Source organism: Peromyscus leucopus, chromosome 3 (genome assembly GCF_004664715.2).
Source record: "Peromyscus leucopus breed LL Stock chromosome 3, UCI_PerLeu_2.1, whole genome shotgun sequence".
NCBI classification, from domain to species: domain Eukaryota; kingdom Metazoa; phylum Chordata; class Mammalia; order Rodentia; family Cricetidae; genus Peromyscus; species Peromyscus leucopus.
The window spans coordinates 151,314,287-151,341,900 of NC_051065.1; the positions used below are offsets into that span (position 1 = coordinate 151,314,287).

At 42.9% G+C, this 27,614-nt stretch overlaps 2 protein-coding genes and 1 long non-coding RNA gene across 7 annotated transcripts in view; 1 reads left to right on the forward strand and 2 right to left on the reverse strand.

Moving 5' to 3' along the window:
• Adipor2 (adiponectin receptor 2) overlaps positions 1–27,614 on the forward strand; it is a 58,219-nt gene that overhangs the window by 27,261 nt on the left and 3,344 nt on the right. For 4 of the 5 annotated variants that reach the window (XM_037204205.1, XM_037204204.1, XM_028880501.2 and 1 more), the window contains 6 exons: positions 7,959–8,217; positions 18,012–18,131; positions 20,281–20,452; positions 24,124–24,310; positions 24,535–24,722; positions 26,178–26,371. In XM_037204205.1, coding sequence (XP_037060100.1) covers positions 8,047–8,217; positions 18,012–18,131; positions 20,281–20,452; positions 24,124–24,310; positions 24,535–24,722; positions 26,178–26,371 — 1,032 coding nt within the window. In that variant the 5' untranslated portion in view covers positions 7,959–8,046. Of the gene's footprint in view, positions 1–7,958; positions 8,218–13,746; positions 13,886–18,011; positions 18,132–20,280; positions 20,453–24,123; positions 24,311–24,534; positions 24,723–26,177; positions 26,372–27,614 lie in introns of those variants that run through there. The other variant, XM_037204206.1, reaches the window with a different exon arrangement.
• LOC119087674 lies at positions 11,878–16,264 on the reverse strand. The gene is made up of 2 exons (XM_037204207.1): positions 15,740–16,264; positions 11,878–12,820 (listed from the first exon to the last, which is right to left on the reverse strand). The coding sequence occupies exon 2, from the start codon at positions 12,775–12,777 to the stop codon at positions 12,028–12,030; it is 750 nt and encodes a 249-aa protein (XP_037060102.1). The 5' UTR covers positions 12,778–12,820; positions 15,740–16,264; the 3' UTR covers positions 11,878–12,027.
• On the reverse strand, positions 21,829–26,172 carry LOC119087675. Its single transcript, XR_005091186.1, has 2 exons — positions 25,377–26,172; positions 21,829–22,862 (listed from the first exon to the last, which is right to left on the reverse strand). It is a non-coding gene; the product is annotated as an uncharacterized LOC119087675 (long non-coding RNA).

Genomic DNA, 27,614 nt, shown 5'->3' on the forward strand with positions numbered 1-27,614 from the left:
TCCTAGATTTGTTTGCTTTTATTTTCAAGGTCTTCCATTCTAAGTAGGAATTCATTTTCTTCAAGTAGGTAGAATACAAATAGGGAAACTATAGTAAAATTTGATTCTCTAGAACCTTCTAAGATTAGGACATTTCATTTTGTTAAGTTTTTGGTAACCTGAAGGTTAACCTAAAATGTTGTATCTTCCCCTTCCCCATCTTTTTTTTTTTTTCTTTCTGATTTTGTTATAAGGTCTCACTATATTACAACGTTGGCCTGGAACTTGCTATGTAGAACAGGCTGGCCTGGAACTCCCAGAGATCCGCCTGCTGTGCTGGCACATGCCTTTAATTCTATCTAGCAGTTGGGAGACAGAGGCAGGTGGATCTCTGAGTTCGAGGCCAGCCTGGTCTACAGAGTGAGTTCCAGGATAGGCTCTAAAAGCTACATAGAGAAACCCTGTCTCAAAAAGGGGAAAAAAAAAGGATAGCCAGGGCTAGACAGAGAAACCCTGTCTAGGAAAAAACAAACAAACAAATAAAAGAAATATGCTACCATGTCTAGCCACCACCTCCTTTTCTTTTTTAAAAGGATTAAACTTTTTTTTCTTTTGAGATTTATGTATTTTTATTTTATGTATAAAGTGTTTTGCCTGCATGTATGTCTGTGCACATATGTGCTTGCATATGTGTGCACTGCTTGAGGAGACAGGAAAAGGGCTTTGTATTTCCTTGGAACTGGCATTGGAATGGTTGTGAGCCACCATGTGGGTCCTGGGAATCCAATCCCGGTCTTCTAGAAGAGCAATCAGTACTTTACCACAGAACTGTATCTCCAGCCTTTTCTTTTTTCAGATCACCTTATTGTAAAGAACTTAGAAATAAAAAACACTCAGATAAGCACTTGTCTAGATCTAGTGTCTGTCCATTTAGGTTTACCTTCTGTAGAGTTAGAATAGCTGTTCTGAAGTCATGGAACCTTGCTTTGGATTTTACCCTTTCAGTGTACATTTTTTATTCTCTTAAATCTTCTCTAACCCTCTACCCTCCAAATCCAAAACTAGAAAAGTATTTAGTTTTTTATTCTTTTCGACTACACATGTGCATTTCCCTGCGTTCTTTCCTTCCTTATCATCTAATATTAATATTACCCTTTCTTTCTCTGTTATATGTTATACTGTACCCCCACACACATTTGTTTATATTTACACTTGTATATAATACAGGTTAGGATGCACCTATGACAGAGAATGTCCCCCCATCCCCCTTTTCTGAGATTGGGTGACATTGCTTAACATTATACATTCTATGTCCATTTTTCTGAAGAGTTTGTAATTTCAGTTTTTAAAAGATTGTTTATTTGCAGTGCTGGGAATTGAGTTTAGGGCCCACACATAAAATAAATGAGGTTATTTTAGGCAAGCATTACTACTGAGCTGTATTTCCAGCCCAATATTTATTTTATTTTTAATTACGTGTATATGTGTGTCTCTTTGTGGGTACATTCATGTGTTTGCCCAGGTTCTTGGAGTTTAGAAGAGAGCATCAGATTCCCTGGAGCTGGAGTTAGAGGTGGCTGCCAGTGCTTGGTGTAGGTGCTGGGAACTGAACTGGAGGAACAGCAGTTACCTGCTGAGCCATCTCTCCAGTCTTGGTATACTTTTTCCTTCAGGGTTGAGTAGTAATCTGTATTATATAGGTACCAGATTGATGGACAACAAGAGTGGTTCCGTTTCCTTGCTGTGGTGACTAGAGTAGCAGTAATTAGGGGAGTGCAAATACCTCACAGTTGGATGGAGTTCTCTGAGTGTATGCCCAGGAGGGAAGTAGCTGGGTCATATGGGAGTTAACGTTTTAATCTTTTTGAGACACTTCCAAGCTAGTTCACAGCTGTATTAGTTTGCACTCCGACAAGCAGCCAGTAGGGTTCTTTCTCTACATCTTCTCCTAAGTGTGCTGTCAGATCTCTTGATGACAGGCATTCCGTTTGTGCTGGAGTGGCATCTCAGTGTAGTTTTAATTTGCATTTCCTTGATGGCTAGGGATATTAGAACACTTTTCAAAAGTAGTAAGGGTCATTTGTGTTTCTTTGTTTTTCTAAACTATCCATTCAGTTTCTCAGCTTACTTATTGATTGACAGTTTTGTTTCCTTGGTATTTAAGTTGTAAACTCTTAATAGCAAGTACAGATTTTCTTCCATTCTGTGGGCTGTCTGTGAGCTTTGCTGATAGTTTCCTTTGCTGTGCATAAATTTTTAAATTTAATGTAGCTCCTCCCCTGTTGGCACTGGGGCTTAATCCTGTGCTGTTTATTAATGTTCTTTTCAGAAAATTCTTTCCTACCCAAATGTCTTGAAAAATATTCTTTATGTTTTCATCTAGAACTTTCAATGTTTCACATTTTAAGTTAAGGCCTTGAATTGATTTTTGTACGATGTGGAAGATAGTAATCTAGTGTCATTCTTTTGCAGGTGGATATCTGCTTTTGCTAGCAAGCACCATTTGTTGAGTAAGCTTTTTCCTAATACATGTTTTTGCCTTCTTTGTAAAAAGTTAGGTGTAGCTTTGTCAACTCGTTGTTGGCATTGGTCTACCTGTTTGTTCTTAATGCCAGTAACAGGCTGTTTTTATCAGTATAGCTTTGTAGTATACTTTGAGGTCCCACTGTGTTCTTACTTTTTTAAAGGATTGCTTTGGCTGTTTGTGGTTCCAGTCACTTTTTGGATTGTTTTTCTAAATCTGTAAACATGACATTGGGATTTTGATCGGTATCACATTAAATCTATTTATGAATTTTGGCAATGTAGCTATCTTCATAGTATTGATTCTGCTGATCCAGGAGTGAAAAAGATCTCTCTGTCATCTAGTATCTTTTTATCTTAACCCCCCCCCTTTTTTTTTGAGACAGGGTTTCTCTGTGTAGTTTTGGTGCCTGTCCTGGAACTCACTCTGTAGCCTAGCCTGGCCTCGAACTCACTTAGATTCACCTGTCTCTGCCTCCCTAATGCTGCAATTAAAGGTGTGCAATACCACCACCTGGCTTGTTTTCCTTTTTTTTTTTTTTTAAAGATTTTTTTATTTATTATGTATACAGAAGAGGGCACCAGATCTCATTACAGACAGTTATGAACCACCATGTGGGTGCTGGGAATTGAACTCAGGACCTCTGGAAGTGCAGTCGATGCTCTTAACCTCTGAGCCATCTCTCCAGCCCTGTTTTCCTTTTTTTGATACCACAAAGTTTTCACTGTAGATAGAGGCCTTTGTCTTCTTTAGTTAGGTGCATTCCCAGATACTTTTTATTTTTTGAGTGACTGTAAATGGGTTATTTTACTTAATTTCTTTCTTTGAGTGTATATTATTGATATATATGAGGGCCACTGTTGTTGTTGTTTGTTTGTTGCTTTTTTGAGACACGATTTCTCTGTGTGCAGCACATCTGTGGACATTTCCTTAATTATTGATTGATGTAGGAGGGCCCAGCCTACAGTGCCACCCCTGGGCAGGTGGTCCTGGGTTGTGAGATAAAGCTGACAGAGCAGGAGCCAGAGAAAGCAAGCCAGTAAGCTCACTCCTCCATGGTTCTTGCCTCCACATTCCTTCCTTTAGTTCCTGCTTGACTTTCACCAAAGATGGACTGTGACCTGGAAGTGTAAGATTAAATAAGTCATTTCCTGTCCTAAGTTGCTTTTGTTCAGTGGTTGTTACCACAACATTAGAACACTGTCAAACTTGACAACTTGAGTTTGATGCCAGGAACCCACATGGTAGGAGAGAACCAATTCTTGCATATTGTTCCATGACTCCCTCTCTCCCATAAGTAAGTAGATGTAATGAAAACTAAATATATCTGTTCATATATTGAAAAAGTGAATTCACGCTGATATCTTCAGTTCTAGTTCAGCATAGGATTCATTCTAGGTTTTATTTTATTTTTCTCCCATATTATTAATAACCTTTTTCTGCCGTGGGAGACTTGGCTTCTATTACTCTAAATATGTGCACATTAAAAAATACTAGATTTATATATATTGTGTGTGTACAGGGTGGAGGTGCCACAGTACACATGTAGAAGTCAGAGGACAACTTGCAGAGTCGGTTCTCTCCCACCACATAGGTCCCAGGGATTGAACTCAGGTCTTAGGCTTGGCAGAAAGTGCCTTTTTCTGTAGAGACATCTGGCTGGCTCATATTTACATATTTTATAAGGCTTCTGTGTGACAGTCTCCTATCCTGATCCAAGGACCTAAGATGCTGGGTTCTCAAGCTATCCAACACGGATCTGGGGAAAAAGGTTCCAGGTGTTCTTGTCTTCTATGTTAAAGACATGGATTCTCATGGGAGTATGCAAATCAGAGTTCAAGTTTTATTAAAAATTACTGCAGCTGGGCTGTGGTGGTGCAAACTTTTAAGCCCAGCACTCAGAAGACAAAGGCAGGCAGATCTCTTTAGTTCAAGGCCAGCCTGATCTACACACCTTTCTAGGACAGCTAGGGCTACACAAAGAAACTCTGTCTTGTAAAACCACAAAAAAAAAAAAAAAAAAAAAAAAGAAAAAAGAAAAAAGAAAAAAAATGCAGAAAAATGAAACTTGTGAGAGTGGGAGGATGTTCTGAGAGAGGAGAAAAGCCTTCAATTTCCTTTGCTTAGGGGCTTATAGAGAGAATGGACAAAGGCTGAGGTCATCTCTATTGAAATTGCTGGATTTTCCGAGCTATCTTGGGCTGAGCCAATGGAGGGCCCCCACATTGGTACCCCTGGCCCAATCAAGGAAATAACCATGCCACTGTTCATGCACTGCCCATCAGGTTAGAGGTGACCGAAACTCCCTGTCCATCTCTGGCTCCCCCTAGCTTGACCTTGACTGTTGGTCACTTGACCATTGTTACTTCCCCCAGCTGCCCTTATCAAGCTCTCTGTGTTCTCACATGTACATGGTCAGCTTGCACCTGTACTGTGGCAGAGAGTTAACTGTATCCCAGCCACCAAGATGTAGCTGTAGTCTTTCTTGGCTACTCATATTTTATCTCCTTGTCTGTAGGGTCTCTTAGGTGGGAGCTGATCATCATTCCTTATATCAAATCTATTCCAGTTAGCAGTGTGAGAAGAAAGAATATATGAAAGGATAGTCATACCTTAGGTAGGTTTCTCAAGGACTTTGCACAGGCCAGCTAGCTGTGGTCACTAACTCAGAGCCCTGTTCCTTTTCCCGTCTGTCTAGCTTGGTTATCTCATACCCAGACATAGCCCTCCATGTGAGCAGCTTGTACTTTTCATCATGGCCACTTTCCTCTTTCTACAGAGAGCTAGCTAACTTAAGTTCTCTCTCTCTCTCTCTCTCTCTCTCTCTCTCTCTCTCTCTCTCTCTCTCTCTGTTTTTTGAGACAGTGTCTCTCCCCCTATGTAGTCCTGGCTGTCTTGGAACTCTCTTATGTAGACAATGCTGGCCTCAAAACTCATACAGCTCCCTGCCTCTGCCCCCTGAGTGCTGTGATTCAAGGCAGGTTCCACCATGCCTGGCTGGAGAGCTATCTCTTGCCTCAGCCTCCTGAGTACTGGATTATGAGCCACTATACCCCTGTTCAAGGATACTTTGAGAAATCTTGACTCTGCTTGGTTTGGTTTGATAATGAAGATTTGTAGCACAGGCTGGCCTGGAGCTTACTGTACAGTCCTGCTACCCTCTATCTTGTGATCCTCCTTCCTCAGGCTCCCCCAAGCCTGAGTGTGGCTGACAATGAAGGTCTTGATTATGTAAATTATTTGTGATATAAACCAGCCGGCTTTAAGGCTCAAAAGCCAGCTTTTGTTCTTTGTGCCCAGTCACCTTAGTAAGTAGTCCTTGGTCTTCAGTTTCTCTATCTCCTGAATGGGGTTAGTAAACTGGAGTTGGGTGAGACGGCTGCGTGTAAGTTATTCAATACAGAATTGAACCATTTGTTCTCAGTCAATGTTAGCCGTGGTTGGTAGGAGATAGCTTTGTAAACTGTAGGTCTCTCCTTCCCGCTTTGCTACTGGGGACTGAATTTAGGGCCTTGACCATGATATTCAAGCTCTACCATTATGATGCATCAGACCTCTTTTTTTTTTAAATTTTTTTAAACTTTTTATTTTGTTACAGAGTCTTGCCAAGTTGTTTAGGTAGGCCTCTAACCTTCCACCCTCTTGCCTTTACCTTCTTCCCAATAGCTGGAATTATAGCTTAATTAAATATGAACTGTAAGCATCGTTTCCCTTAAAAAGTGGTCATTTATTATTAATTTGCTCTTGCCCTTATGTGATTGATAGATTCTCAAGTTTGGTGATAGATAAAAACTTGTGTGTGTATGTATGTGCGTGCACGCATGTGTATGAATTACACTCAGGGCTTGGGCATATCAGGCAAGTGTTTTACCACTGAGCTGTACAGTCTTTGTTGTTTTTTTAAAAACAATTTATGAATATTTTGTCCATGTGTATGTATGTGCACCATGTGCATATGTGGTACCTGTGGTGCCACAAGAGGGCATCAGGTCCCGTGGAACTGGCATTATAGATTGTTGTGGGCCACCATGTAGGTTCTGGGGACTGAACCTGGTTCCTGTGAGAGCTCTTAACCACTGAGCCATTTTTCTAGCTCCTTGTGCTTCCTGCTTCATAAATTGAATGTGACTAGAGACATTCTGCAGTAAACTCAGGTCATCACAGAGACTGATTCTTTGGCTGGTTCTTAGTTTGTGTGTCTCCATGAGCAGTAACTTAGGCTCACGTAGCTGGCACACACTACAGCCTTGTCTTGTCTTGATGGTATCTAGGCCTTCTTTGTTCCCCTCGTCCCTTCCCCAGTGAGAAGGGTGTGTCTCAGCACCGCAGTGCGTCGTATGTCCCTGAACCTTCTCCTTCTAGGTGGATTAACTGTGGTAGTCTGTTTTATCATTCAGCTGATTGTCTAAAGTACATTTATGTGCTCAGAATGAGAGTTAGATGAGAAGAACTTGAAAGGCTAGAACTTTTAGGGAATAAAATTATCACAGACTAGTTAGGAGAAAGATGATTTTTAAAAGCATTTACCACTCAAGACCATTGAATACCTTTCAACCATTCGTTAGATATTTATATACGTACATCTCCTGGGGTTGTGGGTATAAAAGAGATATGTTCTGGTCCCAGGTTTCTTGCTTTTCATAGTTGTCTAGAGACTAGAGCAATTAAAAATGTCAGATAGTAAGCATGTTGAATATAAAATGTTGCTGGTAATATACATTGTGTGAATTTAGAGATTTTGTTCTGTTTTATAAAAAATGTATGGGGAGTTTTGGATTTCTCACTTGTAAAATAAAAATAATCCTGGTCATTATTTAATGAAATTTAATAAAATGAAACCCTGGTATTATTTAAATGAAATTGCGTATGTAAAACACGGTATAGTATGTAAGCTTACATGTATTCTTTTTACATTTAGGGTTTTTTTTTATTTTTGAGACAGGGTCTTTCTATGTAACCCTGGCGGGCCTGGAACTTGCTTTGTAGACTTGGCCCTCAAGCTCACAGAGATTCCCCTGCCTCTGTCCTCTGAGTGCTGGGATTAAAGGCGTACACTGCCATGCCCAGCTTCAGTTAGACATGCTTTTAACTGAAAACAAAATGATAGGGTTAAAAAAGACATAGGCAGAGCATAGTAAAATGTAAGTCTTTTTGCTAAACTGTTAGCTTTTCTTTATGTGTTTCTATGCCAGGAGCATGGTTTTGAATACTTCGTAGTAATTATTGTATGTGCATAAATTCATATAACCACATATTTTACAATTAACATAAATGAAAATATTACACATGTTGTCTTTTGGTTGATTGATAAATTTTGGCAGTCTTTATTAACAGTAGGTATAAATTTTTAAGAATAATCCTCTTTTGTGATGGAATTTTCTGTTCCTTAAGGGTATAATAATGTAGCTCATGTGTTTTTTCCCAGCACTCATGAGTCTAACTTTTCTCTCCTTAGGGTCAACTCACTAGCCCTTAAAAATCCATTCTCCCAAGAAGAAGGGACAGGAAGAAAGATCACTTTGTAAGAAAGGCTTTGGTATCCCATGAACGAGCCAGCAGAACGCCGATTGGGGTGCACCAGGACTCCAGAGCCAGATATAAGGCTCAGAAAAGGGCACCAACTTGATGATACAAGGGGAGATAACAATGACAGCCACCAAGGAGATTTGGAGCCCACTCTAGAGACATCTGTTGGTTCTTCCTATTATAAACCTGTAAGTTGAGAGTGTGGAGGGTTTCAGACAAAGCAAACATGGAGATGAGGGTGACGTTTCAAAAGAACACATATGTGTAATGTGTGATTTCTCTAGAGGAAAGGTGGAGGAGACGTTGACTTAGTCAAAGTATTTTTTTAAATATTCTGTATTGATGTTTTGCCTGCATACGTCAGTACCACATGTGTGTCTTGTGCCTATAAAGGCCAGAAGATTCTAGGTGCCAGATTGCATAGAACTGGAGAGACATATGGTTGTGTGTCTCCATGTGGGTGCTGAGACTTGAACCCAGGTCTTCTGCAAGAGCAACAGTGCTTTTTGTTTTGTTTTGTCAAGACAGGGTTTCTCTGTGTAGCCCTGGCTGTCCTGGAACTCACTTGGTAGCCCAGGCTGGCCTTGAACTCACGGAGACCTGCCTGCCTCTGCCTCCCGAGTGCTGGGATTAAAGGTGTGCGCCACCACCACCTGGCTACAGTAATGTTCTTAACTACTGAGCCTTCAAAATTTAAAAAAAAATTACATCTGTAATTGCATTTGTTTATCTCTGTATGCGCGCATGCACGCACGCATACACCAGTATGTATAGAGACCAGAGGAGGGCTTGAGATCTTTCAGACCTGGAGTTGCCAGCATTATGGGCGGGATTCCTGGCTTATTACTTGGATACTCAGACCCAAACTTTGGTCTTCATGGTTGTTGCAGCAAGTTCTTGTAACCGTTGAGTCATCTGTCCAGTCCAAACAAATTTGGTTTCTTTTTTGTTTATGTTTTTTTACTGAGACAGGTTTCTCTATATAACAGCCTTAGCTATCCTGGAACTTGCTCTGTAGATTAGGCTGGCCTTGACCTCACAGATGTCTGCCTACCTCTGCCTCCCGAGTGCTGGAACTAAAGGCATGAGCCATCATGCCTGGCAAAACTTGGTTTCTTATTAAGCTCAGATATTATTTGATTTCATAGTTGCACCTTTCTGCTGGCACTTAAAATCATAGTCATTCTGTTTTGTCTTATTTAAGAGAGAATAAATGTTTGTTTTTAAAGATTAATTAATCTTTTTTTGTGCTTATGAGTGTTTTACCTGCATATATGTGAATACATTGTGTGTCTGATAGCTTTGGAGGCCAGAAGAAGTTATTGAACCCTGAGATTGGAGCTACCAGACTGTTATAAGACTTCATGTGGGTGCTAGGATCTGAATCCAGGTCCTTTGAAAGAACAGCAAGTACTCTTAACTGCTGAGGCATCCATCTCTCCAGCCCCAGAGCTGTCACATTGTCAGTGACATTTTGGAGACATTCTGTGGACTTCTCAAATTGTTTATCTCCAGTGCATATCTTGGGGTCAGTAGAATCCTGAGGACAGAAGGTAGATTTTAATGTTTTATTTAAATTTTATTTTATTCTCAGAGAAAAAGGGAAGACTTAAGCAGTTCATCATGGTAGCAGAAGTGTTTGTGAGCAGCATCAGACAGTGTTACAGGCGTGTTGATGTGGACTGTGGACCTTTATGTTCATTCAGTGATGTGGTGCTGGGAGATTGTATCTCAGACTGCAGGCTTGTGCTTCCTAGTGGTTAGTGATTTCATCTTGCTATTTTGAAACATTACAGCCTAGTTTACATAATGAGGTCCATCCAGGGCTACATAGCGAGACCCCATCCAAAGCGCAAAACAAAAAAATATTAAACAGCAACATAGAAAAACCTTATTGAGGTGCATGTATGTAGCAGTACACATTTAAACTAAATTAAACCCATAGTTAAGCCCGGTGTGGTGGAGCACGCCTTTAATACCAGCACTCAGGCAGAGGCAGGCAGTTCTCCTGAGTTCTAGACTAGCCTGGTCTGCATAGTTGTTTTAGGCCAGCCAGGAATACATAGTGAGACCTTGTCTCAAAAAGACTAAAATCGTACATTTGACTTGATAAACTAGTTTTATATATATGTTATTTTTAAATTATTATTTTTAAATTAAATCTATTTTTGGTTTGTGAGGCACATGCACACACAAGACAATAAATGAAAAAAATGTTTTGTTTTGTTTTTGAACAAAACCAAACAAGCAGTAATAACAATTCATGCTGTTAGAAGCAGAATCAATATGGGGGCCTTGATTAAAGTTGGGTTTTTAAAATATGCTTAATACATTCTAACAGAAATTCTACTTTGTATTTGATTGATTTGGTTTGGTTTAAGGTGTTGTGGGTTGGACTCAGGGCTTTGTACATGCTAGGTAAGTGCTGTGCCACTTAGGTATACTTGTGTTGTTTAAGGCACTTCTGTAAATCAGGAGTGATTCCTTCACACACCTTGTTTCTTAATAAAAATAGGCAGTAATTTGGGATGCCAGTTTACTCAGTCTTAGGTTATGCTGCTTGGCTACTAGTCTCAGATATTTCTACATAGATTTTGTTCCCACTTTTCCTTTGTTTTAGTGTGGCTGGCAAGTAGAGGGATGACTCTTCCCTTGAGAAGATTCCCGGAGCTGATTGTGGGGTTGAGCAGCTTGTGAATCCTGGGACATGGCTCAGCCTCCTTTCTTGCCGTTCACTGTCCTCTCCCCTGGTGTTTGCTTTCTGAGATTAGCGTGAGGAGTGGCTACGCTGACCTGACAGAGTGGTACTGCATTGTGGGAAAGCAGCCATAGGGCAGCACACTAATTGTGTGCTGTAACAACCCTTCCTCAAGCTGTGGGAGGAGCTGGCAGGGTTGCATGCCCCTGGCTTTCCCCATCACCTCATTCCCAAGTGGCTCCCAGGACCACCTCCTTGTTCCTGCTCTTTACCCCGCTCTCCACGCGTGGTCTCTCCTGGCCCCTGGCCCCCCCCCACTCCAGCTCTGTCCATTTGGGTAATGAAGGTGGGTGGTCACCCCGCGGAGCCAGCCTTCGTCTGTTAGTGGAGCTTGACACCCTCGGTTTCATTGCTTACGGATGAGGGATGAGTAGAGGTCTTGTCCCGCCTGCCCTGTCCACTTCACACCTGGATGGTGATTCCTAGAGAATCACCCTTGGGTTATGGACATCTTAGTAGGAGCTGGCATCCAGATTCTTCATCTCAGACTGGAGAGGAAGGTGCCGGGACCTCGGCCTGAGGTGTGTGTGACCACACCTTGGCACAGTACCCCGTTGGTTGACCTTATTCTCGTCTTCCACGAGGCCTGCTCAGAAAGATCAGTTCCGCTTTCAGCTGCAGTTGAGCTTTACCACAGGAGGAGTTGACCCCACTGAGCAGCTGACATCTGAAGGCTCCTGTGGAGTGGAGGTCTGAGAGGTGACAGACCCAGGTTTAAAGGAGCTTCCTTGCTGCCTGCAGGTCGTCTTCACAGCTACTTCTCTTCAGTGCTTCAGGAACAGGAGCTGAAGCCGCCTCACAGGCGACCCTGTCAAGGAAATGGGCTGGTGTGCACCAAGGCCTGATGGTCATTGTGAGGATATGCTTTTGCCTCTTAGGGTCAGGTGACCCCAGCCTAACACTAGAGATAAAAACGAATGGTGAATGTTTTTTTAATCATATTTTATTTATGTTTTATTTTTAAGATAGGATCTTACTAAGTATCCCCAGCTAGCTTGGAACTCACCATGTACACTAGATTGGCCTTGAACAACACCATTCTCTTCCCACCCTCCCCCCCCACCCCCAGTGCTATGATTAAAGATGTATGTCACCATGCTTGACAAATTTTATTTCTTAAAATCAAAACCCAAAGAAGGTCAGAAGAAAGAGGCTCTTCCTGAAACAACAAAATTTAGAACATAAAGTTCCTTGTGTGAAGGAGAAAGGACTTTAGGAAGTGTGCTATCTCTTAGAAACGTCAGTAAATTTGAATCTTGGAAGCTGACTGAACTTGCAGTAGGTAATGATGGATGCTGTAGAGGAAGTAGCCTGCCCCGAGGAAGATGATAATGATGGACAAGGTGATGAGGCCATAGATGGTCACCCTCTTCTCAGCGGTTTTTCTGATCAGGCAGTGAAGGGTAGCGCAGCTGTTTTTGCTGCAGTGGGTCTTGCCTTGACTCACTATGGGCAGGTGTTTGTTTTTGAGCAGGCATAAAAACACAGTCTGGATGCTGACCTGTAGGAGGGAGTGGAACAGATACAGATATAAGAGCTTCTTCTCCTGGTGGAAGTTCAGGAAGAGTACCTGGGAGGAGCTCTGCTTCCTGTTTGCCTCCATGGAGCCCTTCTCCATTTCCGCTATGTTCTCTGATTGCTGCGGCATGGACTTCATCTTTATCTTGATGTGCTTATGCCGAATCTGAGCTATGAAGAATTCCATGAGGAAGAAGAGGGCTATGAATATGAAGTAGAAGTAGTACCACATTCCTGTGATAGGAATGCTAAACAGTTGTTCATAACACTCCACCAGACAAGGGTAGGTGCTATTTCCAAGGCAGTTGAACTCTTCACGGATTTTGTGCCAGGGCACCTGAACTACATATATCACTAGGCTGTATAGGCAGATGAGGCCAAACCATAGTGTCCGCCCAATGTAATAGCCAGATTGGTCCCCTGCCGCTGTGTGCAGCACAGGGATTACTGCAATTGTCAATGCCACCATCATGTTCTCCTATCTTTCAGGAAAAGGCCAGATACTTTACAGTCCCCTAGAAAAGAAAGGACAAGAAGTCAGGGTTCAGAGCTGTGGAGATGGCTCACTGGGTTAAAAATGCCTGCCACACAAGCATGAGGACCTGAATTTGAGTCCCCTGAGTCCACATACATGGCTAATGTAGCAGGATTGTCTTCTGGGATATGGCAGCCAGAGACAGTCAGTTCCTTGGAAGTGTGCAGGTGAGCTAGCCTGACCTATATAGTAGTAAAACAAGAAAAAGATGCTGTCTCAATGTGGAAGGTGCGGGCTTTCCTACATCTAAAGTTGTCTTCTGACCTTCACATGTGTACTGTTGCATTCAGACACCTGCTCCAATTCCTGTTCCTATTCATTCCCCACCCTGCACGCCCACACACAACACTTGTGAAAAAGAAGTCAAGATCAGAAAGCGAGAGCAGTTGCTGAGTGACCTGAACCCACCCAGGAGGCCTGTTTATGTTTCTAATCTCTCAGCACTTCCTGGCTCTCAGCTCCCCTAGACAAGCAGGCGTTGCCTTCTGTCTTGTATGTTTCTTGGTTCTCTAGTTCAGCCTACAGCAGAGATCATCTCTGGTACCAAACAACCCATTCAAATTGAAATCACAAGTGTAGATCTCATCTTTTTTAAATTATGAAGTGTGGCCTTCTTCATGTTTACATGGCCCATATTATCCAGCATAGAGTATTACTGTTAATGTGGACATAATTATATTTGGTAAATGAAGAATGAAAGGCACAAGTAACATTAAGAATTCTCATTGTGGGGTTGGGGATTTAGCTCAGTGGTAAAGTGTTTGCCTAGTAAACACAAGGCCCTGGGTTCGGTCCTCAGCTGGGGGGGGGGCGGGGAGAAAGAAAAAAAATTCTCATTGTATCTGGCTATTTCTAGTCATCCTACAGCCTAGTGAGAAGAATGCCCTGGGTTCATTCACCAACACCTAATGGAACAAAGTTCGTGTATTGTAGGTATCATATGAGAATCTCCATAGACCTTTGCCAAGGAAATCTCTAGAGCATTTCCTTCTTTCCTGTTAGGAAGACCGTAGTGCACATGACTTCTTCCATCTGCAACTCTTGGGTAAGCCTATCTCCCTGACTGTAGAGTGGTAACCCTGCCCTTTCTGTGAGTCCTGTGCTGGCGGGCTACACGCATTATCTCTATAGAATTCTGTACCTGCTTTTCAGTCTTCTTTGAAACATTTTCATTTGGGGGTAATTCTGTTTGTCCTCTTTTACGTGTCTGGTGTGTGTGTGTGTGTGTGTGTGTGTGTGTGTGTACACACGCATGTATGTATGTGAGAGGGACCTCATGCTTGCTAGGTGAGTATTCTGCTGATGAGCTATACCCTTTCCCCTTTCTAGTTTTGACCCAGGATCTCACTGTGTACTTTAGTCTGACCTTGACCTCTCAGCCATTTCTTGCCTTTCGTCCTCTTGAGTTTTGGGATTATAGTTGTGCGCCATCGCTTCCTATTCAATCTTAATGTATTCTCTTTAGATTTATTTTTAATTTATGCATATGTCTGTCTGTCTGTGTGCCACATGTGTTCCTGGTGTCCAAGGAGGCCAGAAGAAGATGTTATATTCTCTGGATCTGGAGTTAAAAAGGGTTGTGAGCTGCCATAGGGGTTCGAGGAATTGAACCTGGGTCCTCTGGAAGAGCAACTAGTGGTCTTACCTGCTGGGCCTTCTCTCCAGCCCCACCTGTTTTCTTGAAAATAACAAACGCACACAAAAAACCCCATTCATTTAACTTTAGATTTAAAACGGTTAATAAATGCATTAGTTTTTTTTAATTGTTGTAAGGTGTGCATGATATAAAATCCAAGAGTTAAATGATTTTTAAGTGTATTTTTGTGGTACTAAGTACATAAACCTCATCCATCTTTAGACTGTTTTGGTCTTCCTAAACTGAAACTCTGTGCCTGTTAAACATGGTCTGTCCTTTGCCATGCTCCTCAGCCCCTGAGAACCACCATTGTGCTTTTTGTTAGTCAAATGTGACTACAGGTAAATGAAATCATAGAATGAATATTCATGCTTCAGTGATTAGCTTATTTCACTTAACAAGATAGCATAGGTGTTTATCCATGCTGGATCAAATGTAAGAATTTCACTTAAGAATCTCTTGCTGGAGCTGGTGAGGTGGCTCAGTGGCTAGAGTACGTGTGCAATCCTGACCTTGAGTGAGTGAAGGGAGAGAACCAGTTCTACAAAGTTGTCCTGTGACTTCCAGACACGACTGTGGAATGTTCACACACACATACACAGAGAGAGAGAGGGAGGGAGGGAGGGAGGGAGGGAAGGAGGAAAGGAGGGAGGGAGGGAAGGAGGAAAGGAGGGAGGGAGAGGGAGAGGGAGGGAGGAAGAGGGAGAAAAAGACAGAAAATAAGACTCTTGTCAAGCCCCTCCACACATGTGGCATGTACACACACACACACACACACACACACACACACACACACACACACAAGATTCTTGTCAAGCGTGGTAGCCCATCCTGTAATCCCCGCACTGAGGAGGCGCCTGAGGAAGGAGTGCAGCAGGTTTGAAGGCAGCCTGGGCCAGCTTCAGGACAGCTTTGATCTACAGTGTGATAAGACGTCTGTGAAAAAAAAAAAATTTCATAGGTACATTGTATGAACGTGATCGCTCCTTGTGTGTCAGGTGCCACAGTTCATGCCCAGGCAGCAGGAGAGGCTGGCACCAGACTAGCTGATGGTCCCGTCAAGCAGGTGGATGATGATCAAGAAGGGCCGAAGGGATAGATGGGGACAAGGAGAAACTCTTCCACTGAGCACGTTTGTGCCAGGCACTGTCCTACAGACTGGACAGTGATGGACTCAGTCCTTAGACTGACCCTGTAAACTGGGTGCAGTTAGTACTGTTTACAAATAAGAAGCTGAGATCTAATTCTGCTTAAAAGACTTACTGCTAACCCAACCAGTTGGCGGTAGAGTGTGCTGCTCCTGGGGTGACAGCTGAATCCCTTAGCCTCTTGCAGAAGCGCATTCCTGTATTAGGAACCTCTCCCTGCCTACCAACTGCTACTCTGCCAACTGCCTTGCCTTGGAATCTGTCAGGAGGCTCTCCTATTTGTTGAGCCACCTGCCAGTCTTTCTGGACTCTGCCAATCATCACATGCAAAACAAGACAAGAGAATAAATACACAGACCATGGTTTATAAAGATGGATTTTGGTGGGGCTGAAGAGTTGGTTCAGTGGTTAAGAATAGTTGTTCTCGAAGAGGACCTGAACTCAATTCCCAGCATCCACATGGTAGCTTACAAATGGTCTGTAACTCCAGTCCCAGGGGATTCAACCCCTGACCTTGGCTGGCAGTAGGCATGTATATGGTGTGCGTTTGTACATACAGACAAAACATTTGTATACCTACAATTGGATAGTTTTTTTAAAAGATGGATTTGGGATCCTAGGAGCCTGTTCTGAAGATTGAGCCAGGACCCTGGTCCATTCCTCTCTACATCTGTCCCTTTGGTCTGTGCCTGTGTTCTAAAGTCCCAGATATCTGAATATGGGAGAAACTATCATCATATTCACAAAGTGGCTACAGTATCTGTATTAATTTTCTGTTGCTGTGATAAAATACCATGACCAAAGCAACTTAGAGAAGGAAGTTATTTTGTGCTTACAGTTCCAGAGGGTAAGAATGTATCGTGACAGGAAAGCATGCAGCAAGTAGCAGGCCTGGAGCAGGAACAGAGTGTGAGTGTGCACATCTTTACCCAAGCTCAGTATGGAGACTGAACTGGAAATGGTGCACGTTTTAATTTCAGAGCCCATTCAGAGCCCAGAGCGCACCCTTTACCTCCCCACACTGCCACCACCTGGGTACCAAATGTTGTTTCTCTTTCAAACTACATCGCCTTTTTCATTCTTCGTAAGCATCCAGTCTCTGTCTCTGCATTTCTATGCATTCTCTTCATCTCCTGCTTTAAAACAAAGTACAGGAACCACTGGCCAAGACTCCTGCTTCATTCCTTCCAGTTCTATAAACCTTTCACCGTTTCTGTCATCTTTGCTGCCAATGGTAGCAGAGAGGCTACATTCACCCTCTTTGAAAAGCTAGTCTCCAGCCAGGCATAGTACCACACACCTCTAATCCCAGCACTTGGGAGGCAGAGGCAGGCGGATCTCTGTGAGTTTGAGGCCAGCCTGGGCTACATAGTTCCAGGACCACCAGAGCTACATAGACCCTGGAGAGAGAGGGGGCAGGGAAGGAGGGAGAGAGGAAGGAGAGAGAGCACGCTATTCAGTGAATTCAGAGTGCATCCCCAGGCCTTCTAAGGGATCCTGTATGAGCTCTCAGCTTCTTCCCTTCTCAGCTTGGAAGTAAGTTCTTCCTGCTGTGACTCCTACCTAGCTGTATTCTGTTCTGCCCCTAAATTGAGGTCTGCAAGCAGAAATTTGCTTCCTCCTGATCCTCCTCCCCTCCCTCCCTCCCTCCCTCCCTCCCTCCTTCCTTCCTTCCTTCCTATTTTCTTCTTCCTTTTTCCTTCTTCCTACTTTTTATTTTTTAAGCCAATGTCTAATTATGTAGCCCAGTTGGCCTGGCGTTCATAGTCATCCTGTCTCAGCTTCTAGTTTCTTTTTGGCCGTTATCACAAAGGGATGTTGGACTTGGTCAAAGGGTTTAAAATTATTTGTGTGTGAGTGCATGATGCTAGGGGTAGGTCACATGTGCCTGAGTACACATGTGGAGGTCAGCAGACAACCTTGTGGAGTTGATTCTCCGCATTATGTGGGTTCCAGGGATCAAATTCTGCTTATCCAGCTCTCACTGGCCTGTGAAAGTAATTCTTAAAACCAAAAGGGAGCTAACGAAGCTGTTCAAGGAACAGACTGTGAAGCGAGCATAGGGATGCTGTTACAGTAGACAGTGGTTGATCCTTCAGAAGAGATTGTGTTTTTGACAGGCTTGCATTTGTTTTGTTTTATTTTAGTTTTGTTTCTTTGAGACAGGGTCTTACTGTGTAGCCCTGGCTGGCTTAAAACTATGTCATAGAGATCTACCTGCCTCTTCAGGCGCATACCACTATGTGTGGCTTCATTTTTAATGCTAATGGCTTACAATGAATCTACTGCTACCGACTGCTGCTTAGGCTTGACTTTAAATATTTGCATCTGCAAAGAAAGAATGTTGCTTGATCCTGTCCTTGACTCTTGCTGTGATGTCTTTGCAGAGCTCTGAGGACCTTGAGTGTGAAGATGACAACTCCCAGGAAGATGAAGGGTTTATGGGCATGTCCCCTCTCCTCCAAGCCCACCATGCTATGGAGAGAATGGAAGAGTTTGTTTGTAAGGTAAGATTACCTTTCCCAAACAGACACTGAAAGAAAGGGATAGTCCTTTGCTTTTTGTCCTGCGGAGGGGGGGGGGGGGGGAGAGGCGGGAATCAATGGTAAGATGGGGACAAATAATTCTCCTGACTTTAACCTGTTCAAGAAACATTTGTAAAACCTACTGATCAAGTTCCTGTGTAACCAAAATGTCCAACTGGGATATGAATCTCTCCTGATACCAGTTAACAGAAAAAATATAGATTAGATAAGACAGTATGAAACAATTTGGAGTGGTTGTACTAGCGTTATTAAAAAGCCACACCAAACCCATTCTTCTGTTTAATATGGACAGTGTAGTTGCTGTTTCTAGAGATTCCACAGGTAACCAAACTGCTGAGGTAGACATCTCAAGGTTTTCATGCACATTTAGTATTTTCAGTTCAGCTAGTGTGTGTGAGTGTGTGTGTGTGTGTGTGTGTGTATTTGTCTCAAATATATACATATACATATTATATATTGTCTCTTAAGTGTTTTTTCAGTCCATTGTCTGAGTCCCTAGGACCCATTGTAGGTTTTTGTTTTTTTTAAATGATAGCTAGAATTGAAGTTACTTGTTGAAAAAAAAATAGACTGGTATGCTTTTTAGTCAGATAAGCAAGTATCTAGGTTACTATCCTAGTTTAGTTTCATGTTGCTGTCATTAATACTCTGATAGAAAGAAAGCAACCTAAGGGAGAAAGATTTTATTTTAGCTTGTAATTTCAGGTTATAGTTTATTATTACAAAGTAGTCAACTTCACTTAGGTTCTCTGGACCTGAGCAGAATGAAGCCAGATACTTGGCCAGATATCCCATTAATGGCGCCTGTGCAAGTTCTTGGTAGAATCTTTGCTCCCCTCTGAGAGCTCATGAGCCAAGCTTCCATTGTTCAGCATTCTTCCATGCTCTCACAAGGACAGCCCATAAAGTTTTGTCTACAGATTCAGTGGCTTTTCTAGCCTGAAGTTCTAAACTTGAGTTCTAATTAGCTTCATAGTGTACGAGGTGGGAGCACTGTGGATTGCGGTCGTGGAGCTTTATCGAGTATTGGGTGGGAGCATTGTGGATTGCAGTAGTGGAGCTTTATCGAGTATTAGGTGGGAGCACTGTGGATTGCGGTAGTGAAGCTTTATCGAGTATTAGGTGGGAGCACTGTGGATTGCGGTAGTGGAGCTTTATCGAGTATTAGGTGGGAGCACTGTGGATTGCAGTAGTAGAAGCTCTTCTCCTTTGCCTGCTGCTGCATCCTGGGTGAAGGTGATCATCATGGTGTGAGGTTTAAGCAAGATCTGAGGGTTGAGATAAATAGGGTGCAGTGAGGAACAGACTTTCTAAGGAGGCAGTATCAAGGTCCTAACCCCTTTCCCCTCCTCCTGGGGAGGGACAGCAGGAAAAGGAAGGGGAGAGGAAAGGACTGTGAGACATGACGGTCTGGTAAGGAAGTACCTTTTATTTGGAACTTCCTGGTGAAAGGATCGCCTCTGCACAATCAGAATTGCATCCAACCCAGGGGGGAATGCTAGCAATGTAGACGTTGTGAGGTCTGGATGTCATTTGTTTGATCTTCAGAATTCATTAGGTGAAGTGCTGTTACCCTCATTTTATAGGCAAGGAGACTAAGCCTTGGAGATTTTTTGTGATTGGTCAAACTCAGACTAGTTTGATAAGAGACCCCCAAATTTCCTTACCCCAGTGCTTTTTCCACTTAACACCTCAGTTTTCTTGTAGCAGAAAGCAGAGGGGAGACTTTAGAAAAAGACTTGAAAGTGTGATTCTACACATTTCTTCTGAATCAACAAGAGCATTAAGTATAAAATGGTCATATTTAATGACTGATTTTTCTGAGGCGAAGTCTTGTTGGTGAATGAAGGTCTATGTAGCTGGGACTTTGAATTCCTCATTCCTTTAGCTGGACTAAAAGCAAGGTCTTTTAGGACATAATTTGGTATACTTGTTTATGCTTTCCTGTCCCTAACAAAGACTGCCATTTAGAATTACATTTTTTATCAGTCTGTTTTATTTTCTCCAAATAAGATTATGGTAAAAGTTGTTTGGGAACAATGTTGCTAAATGACACCTGAAGTTGGTTTGACAACAGAGTATTTGATAACGTTCTTCAATGAATAACTAGGTCTGGGAAGGTCGATGGCGAGTAATCCCTCATGATGTGCTACCAGATTGGCTTAAGGATAATGATTTCCTTCTGCATGGACACCGACCTCCTATGCCTTCTTTCCGGGCCTGTTTTAAGAGCATTTTCAGAATACACACAGAGACAGGCAACATCTGGACACATCTCCTAGGTATGTAATGCCAGTGGTCAGTGGTACAGTGAATTAGTGATTTACTTTATTTCCTTTGATGTTAATGTACTTTGAGAGTAAGTACAGCTCTTGAAAAATTTGATAGCACTTACCTCCTTCCCCTTAGATTTTCAGTGGTCATTTCTCATTGGTTTATTCAACCTGACGTGCTTTATTACAACCGACTTGTCTTTTTCTCTCCTATATTCTCGTTTTGAGACAGAGTTCCACTGTGTATCCCAGGCTCGTCTGGACCTCAGGCTCCTTCCTCCTCAGCTCCTGAGTGCTGCAGTTAGCCTTGTACAACTCATGCCTGCCTTCTTTCCTAGACCTTTAGACAGTGGCTTCAAGTGAGGCAAGGAAGCATTGCTGTAGGAAATACACAGTATTTTAATAAGCAGCGAAAGGAAGATATATGAAGTAAGATGTTTTTCAGTCATTGCTTAGATTATTTTCAGTTGATATGAATAGAATATGAAATAGATATTTTTCCATTTTTATATTAAAGAGTACAGTGGGGAGAAAGGATAATCTGTTCAGGAAGAGGAGCAGTATTGCTGAGGCAGTCATACACTGAAGAATGAATTGTATGAGACATGGCAGCACCTGCCTGTAATCCCAGTACCTGGGAAGTGAGACAGGGTTGTAAGGATCAGGCCATCCTAGGCTGTCTAGTAAGATTCTGTCTTGAAAACAAAATCAAATCAAGTTTGGTCCCAGCCTCATACAAGAGCTAAAACTATAAACCCTTAGGAAAAACACAGATAGAGGTCTTGGTGACCTGAGTTAGGTAACAGGGTTTTTTGTTTGTTTTTGTTTTGCGGTTTGGTTTGTTTATTTTTGAGACAAGGTTTCTCTGTGTAGTCTTGGCTGTCCTGGACTGGCCTCAAACTCAGAGATCAGCCTGCCTTTGCCTCCCAAGTGCTGGGATCAAAGGCATGCACAACTATCACCCAGCAGATAACAGTTTCTGAGACTTGATACCTTAAGTATATGCAGCCAAAGAGAAAAAAATGGATTTTGTCAAAACAAAAAAAATTATGTATGTCACAGAACATTGTTAAGAAAGTTAGAGACAACCCACAGTGTGAGAGAATCTTTACAAATCATATTGTATCTGGTCTACTATAAGACTTTTGCAAGTCAATATAGAAATGACTCACCCTCTTTGGGGGCGGTAAAGCTTCTCTGTGGACATTCCATAGAGAAGCACACAGATGACAGACATGTGCTGTGACATTCTACAGAGAAGCACACAGATGACAGACATGTGCTGTGACATTCTATAGAGAAGCGCACAGATGACAGACATGTACTTGGAAAAGGTTTATTTCCATCAGTCATTTGGGGACATACAAGACTGACATTCCGAGAAGTACAATGAGATACCACTTTATTCCCTCCAGGATTGCTATGACCAAGAAAGTGGAAAGTAAGTCGTGGCTGGGGATATGGAGAAATGTTGCTAATAGTGATAAAAATGGGGCGGTACCTGTGGAAAACAGCATGGTAGCGAGTTCCTCAGAAAGTTAGCAGTCACTGGCAATTTTACTTCTGTTGAGGATTCAACAAAAGATGTCCATGGATGTCTTAGCAGCTTTGTTAATAGAAGCAACCTGCTGCTGAATAGATAAACCAAATGTGGTACACCCATGCAGTAGAACATTGTTGGGGGCCAGTGAGACGATCAGTGAGTAAAGGCTGTTGCCTCCAGATTTTATACCTAGAGTTCAACCCCCAGGACCTGCAGTGGTGGGAGGAGAAAATTGGCTCCTACAAGTTGTTCTCTGGCCTCCACACACGTCCACAAACAAATGAGTAAAAGTAAGACTAAAAAAGAAAAAGAACTTAGCTGTAAGAAGAGTGAATTACTGGTGTTTGTTACAACGTGCTGAGCGAGCTGTTAAGCCAATTAACTGAGAGACCCAATAGGCTACATAATTGTATGATTCCGTGTCCATGAACTAACTGTCCAGAAGAAGCAAATCCATAGAGACCGATAGTAGGTCACTGTCTGTGCTGGAGGGCATTGAGAACGTTGGTGACACCAGGGACAAGGTGCGGCTTGGCAGGATGAAGATGGTTTGCAGTTGGTCCTCACGGTTGTGCAGACTTGGGATGTACTAGTTTCTGGATGTACTCCATTTGACTTGCATTTCTTACCTCAGGGTTAGTTTCTTCCATGTCTCCAATTTCCTGCTAGTATAGTGAGAATAATCAAATTTGTTGGTAGCATATAAGTCAGATAATTTTTTAATTAAAATTATCTGATTAGAGTGAAATAAAATGTTAAAACAGAATCACTTACCAGCTCCTATTTGTGCCTTCCTTATTTGCTAAGCAGTAAGAATATGGCGTCTTATTGTGGAGACCAGTTTAAGTTCTGAGTATGCCAGGCCTAGTGGCATAGCTGTAAGGGAAGTTGAGGCAAGAGGATCATAAGGTCACGGTCTACCTGGATTAGAGTGTTCCTGGGCAATTTAGTGAAAGTATCTCAAAATGAAAGTACAAAAATCAGCCTGGTAGAATGGTGCTCTCTCTCTTAAAAAAAAATTTTTTTTTTAAGTATTAAAAAGGCACTGGAAAGATGGCTTAGTAGTTAAGAGCACTTACTGCTCTTGCAGAGGACCTGAGTTCAGATCCCAGCACCCAAACGGCAGCTGACAAACCATCTGTGACTCCAGCAAGAGGATCCAGTGCCCTTTCTGGCCTCCATGGGTACTGCATGCACATAGTGCACAGACATACTTGTAGGCAAAAGACCCATACACATAACAATACAAAAGTCTTTTTAAAAAAGAGTTAAGAACGGGGGTGGTTACTCAGTGGGGTATTTGCCTAGCATGTTAGGAGGTCCTGAGTTTAATCCCCCACAAAACCAAAAAACAACTAAACAATAAAATCTAGGAATGAGCCTGCCTTTAATCCCGAAATCAGGAGGCAGAGGCAGGCAGATGTCTGAGTTCGAGGCCAGCCTGGTCTACAGAGCAAGCTTCAGGCCAGCCAGGGCCACATGGCAGTGAAACCTTTTCTCAAAACAGACAATTAAGTGTGGAATTTGAGCCGGTAATGTACTGGGTGAGGACCAGAGAAACAGCACAAGGCTCTTTGGCATCTATAAGCAAATGTAAAATAGAGCTTTGAAAGCACCTACAGCATATGTCAAAGTGCACAAGTGATGGTTCATGCAGCAACTGTCCTCTGGCTTCTTCTTGGATTATGGTCTTTAGGTGAATGAGAAGTTATCCCCCCCCCCCTTTTTTTTCTTTCCTTTTTTGAGACAGGGTTTTATACCAGGCTACCTCAGATTCCCTCTGCTGAGGATGGTCTTGAATTTGTGATCCTCCTGCTTCTTCCTCCCAGGTGCTGGGATTAAGGTGTGAGCCACCACACCTGGTGTATGTAGTGCTAGAGATACGACCAGGGCTTGTGCATCCTGGGCAGCCACTTGTTGCAGCCTGAACTAGTCGTTAGAGTCTTTAAAGTTTATGAAGCTGAAGTGTATAGGACACCACAGTATCGGAAGTAAACTAAAATCTTGGATAAACTTCTCTATTTTGAAATTTTTTCTCACAGAATTTATGGGTCTGGTATTACTGCTACTGGGAAAAATTGAAAACAGCACACACCACCACAGATCACGTTTCATCCATCTTGCCTTCTTTTCCTAGGTTGTGTATTCTTCCTGTGCCTGGGGATCTTTTATATGTTCCGCCCAAATATATCCTTTGTGGCCCCTCTGCAAGAGAAAGTGGTCTTTGGGCTGTTCTTCTTGGGCGCCATTCTCTGCCTTTCATTTTCATGGCTCTTCCACACAGTCTACTGCCACTCAGAAGGGGTCTCCCGACTCTTCTCTAAGTAAGTACTCACACTGTCCCTGTCACCATCTGTGCGCTAGGGGCAGGGGCAGGAACAACCCATCTGGATGTTACCACGTGGGCACGTCTTCCCTTAACGGATGCAGACAACCCAGTTTGCTTCGGAGTTGCTGCTGATGTCCTAAGTCCTGGGGGATTAATTGGAGCCTATAACAGATGATAATTTTTAGCATTAAATGGAGTTCTCTTAAATTTCAATCCTAGATTGGATTACTCTGGTATTGCTCTTCTGATCATGGGAAGTTTTGTTCCTTGGCTTTATTATTCTTTCTACTGTAACCCACAACCTTGCTTCATCTACCTGATTGTCATCTGTGTGCTGGGCATTGCAGCCATTATCGTCTCCCAGTGGGACATGTTTGCCACCCCTCAGTATCGGGGGGTCAGAGCAGGTGAGTCTATGTGAACTTGTAGTTCTCACGGGTCATTTACGGTGTACTATTACCGATAGATGCTGTGCTTCCGCAGTGCGGAGTTGAAGTGACCGCCATTCTTGTGGGACTTCTAACCTGGTAGTTGGTTATTAGAAAGCACAGGGTTGAGGGGCACTGATTAATTAGATGGTGCACACACATCCGGGCAATGTTGTTTATTTGAGGAAATACTACAATAAAATGACTTCTGTAATTGTTTCAGCCTAGTGTACTTTGTGGTGACTGATTCTTTTTGGTTTATATTTAGTATTTTGTATTTTAATTTAAATTGCTTTGATAAATAAGACCTGAGTTCATTGCTGACTATGTGCCAACAAAGTAGATGCCATACTTCTCTTCTGATGTAGGGGCCTTTGGTATTTAAGCAATACCTACTGAGTGCCCTGTGACATTGGCAGTCTTCTTGTTTGAATGTGGCATTTTGAAAGCAGTAGCCTGTGCTGAGTGATTCTGACAAAATCCTTATGAACTGGGACTCTGTGTTGTCTGAAGTTCTGTCTTCTGCTTTCTGTTCCCAAAATAATACCCAGTGTCTCCCAAGTGATAATACAGCACACATTTTTTCTTGTTATAAAATTTAAGCCCTTCATGCTTAACAGAAACAGAACTAACCTCATGCTGATGACATTATAGCAGTGTAAAGACATCCACATAAGGCGTCCAGTAGCCAGCACCAGCTCTGTAGCTCTTCACTAGGTCAGTGGGGTTAAACCTATTTGGGTGCGTGAGATAAGAACATCTTTGCTGAGTGGAACTGAGCATTCTACTATTTACAACCCTCAGAAGGCTAAGTCCTGAACTTTGACTTGGAGGGTGAAAAGCACTATTAGCAGCCTTCCTTCATATGCAAAGGAAAGGAGCAGGAGTGTAGCATGCCTTAGAGGACAGTCAGGGGTGGAATAGGTTTTAGTAGGTCTGCTTGGTCCCTGACCTCCATGCAGTTAGCGTGCCATTTCCTTCTCTCATTTAGGTGTGCATGTTTTCTGATTGTGCATCCTGTATGCATTCCTGTATGTTGTGGCATGCCAACAGCTTACTGGCGGTGCCGAGTCGAGTCCTAGAGTCTGTGGGAAGGCTTACAGCCTGTCGCAGTCTGCCTGTAAAGGGGTGGCATTCAAGAAAGTGGAAGCTAACTAACTCCTCATGCTTTTCCCAATGGGGTTGTTTTTGACCAGCCTTCAGGGTTGCTTACACAGCCTGGCTTACTGTGAGACTTCTCATATCTGTAAATAGAACATAGCTACATTAGCTCATGTGATGGTGTCTCAAAGTTTGAAGGACCTTCTTTTTCTTTAAAACAAGAATGATGGTACTTTGAAATTTTAAGTTGATCAAAGTAAATAGTACTATGTTGTAATATTGACTTTTTTTTATTTTCCGTGTGTGTTCTCTTCTGTTCTCCTGATGTCTTAGGAGTGTTTGTGGGCTTAGGCCTGAGTGGAATCATCCCTACCTTGCACTATGTCATCTCAGAAGGCTTCCTGAAGGCTGCCACCATAGGGCAGATAGGCTGGCTAATGCTCATGGCTAGCCTCTATATCACAGGAGCCGCACTCTACGCTGCCCGCATCCCTGAACGCTTCTTTCCTGGCAAATGTGACATCTGGGTAAGTGTGGTCCATGGTGATAGGTATATGTTCCTGTTCCTGTTAGTGTGCCAGTGGCACACTGGGAGTGATGTAATCAAAAGTTTGCAAGTTCAGAGACTTGTGTTCCGGTCTTAGCTCTGTCCCTTGTTGTCCGGTTTCTGTGGACAGGGAGCACTCAGTGCCTGGCTTGTACAGTACTGAGTGCTGCACATGCATCAAGTGTCAGTCTCCAAGGCAGAAGTGGTGTTCTTTTCACTTTACAGATGAGGGAGCTAAGGTTCAGGAAGGCTCAGCAGCTGGTCTAAAGCCAGTGGCCATTCAGTGGTAAACAGGCATGGAGTCAAGCTGCTTTTAGCGTCGCTCTGTGCTCTTGTTTGCTGTACTGTAGTGAAGTCATTGGTTGTTCTGTCTGTTTTCCATCCTGTTTCTCACTATGAAAAAAGGGCAGTCTTCTACTGAGATCAGTTTTAAAAAGAGAAGGCTGAAACAGGGTGTGGTGGTGTACACCTTTAATCCCAGGACTCGGAAGGCAGAGGCAGTCAGATCTCAAAATACATTTAAAATATAGCAATAGCCAGCCACCTGGTGGTGGTGCACACCTTTAATCCCAGCACTCGGGAGGCAGAGGCAGGCGGATCTCTGAGTTCAAGGATAGCATGGTTTACAGAGAGTTCCAGGACAGCCAGGACTACACAGGGAAAACCTGTCTCGAGAAACAAAACAAACACCAGCAAAAAACAAGGGGAGGGGGCTCTAGGGGGGAGGGCTGAGTTACTAATGTAGTTTAGTTATTATTATCGTGTGTGTTTGATGCATGTGTTTAGAACAGGCACGCACATGCCGTGGTGCCCATGGAGGTCAAAGCACCCCTTTCAGGAGGAGTTGGCTCTCTGCCACGGTTGCTCCGGGCATTGAACACAGGTTGCTAGGCTTTGTGCAATATGTGCTTTGACCTGTCCAGCCATCTTGCAGGCCCTAAGATCCTTTTTGGGATCCTTTTTGGTACCCAGACCCAGTGATACTGCTTAGGAGATTGAGTCTGTATGTGTCTGGTGGGGGAAGGGAGGAAAGAGAGATAGCTAGACTGTGGTTAATAATGAGAGACGAGGGAAGAGACAGGAGAAAAGAAAATGAGAAATTATAAAGATGGATGGACATTTTTGCCCGAAGAGGATCTGAAGCATCGTCAGTGGTGTCTTAGATTTGGAGTTCTCTTCAAGTGAGATGGGACGTGTAGGTTCTGCTTCTCGTTACTGCTCAT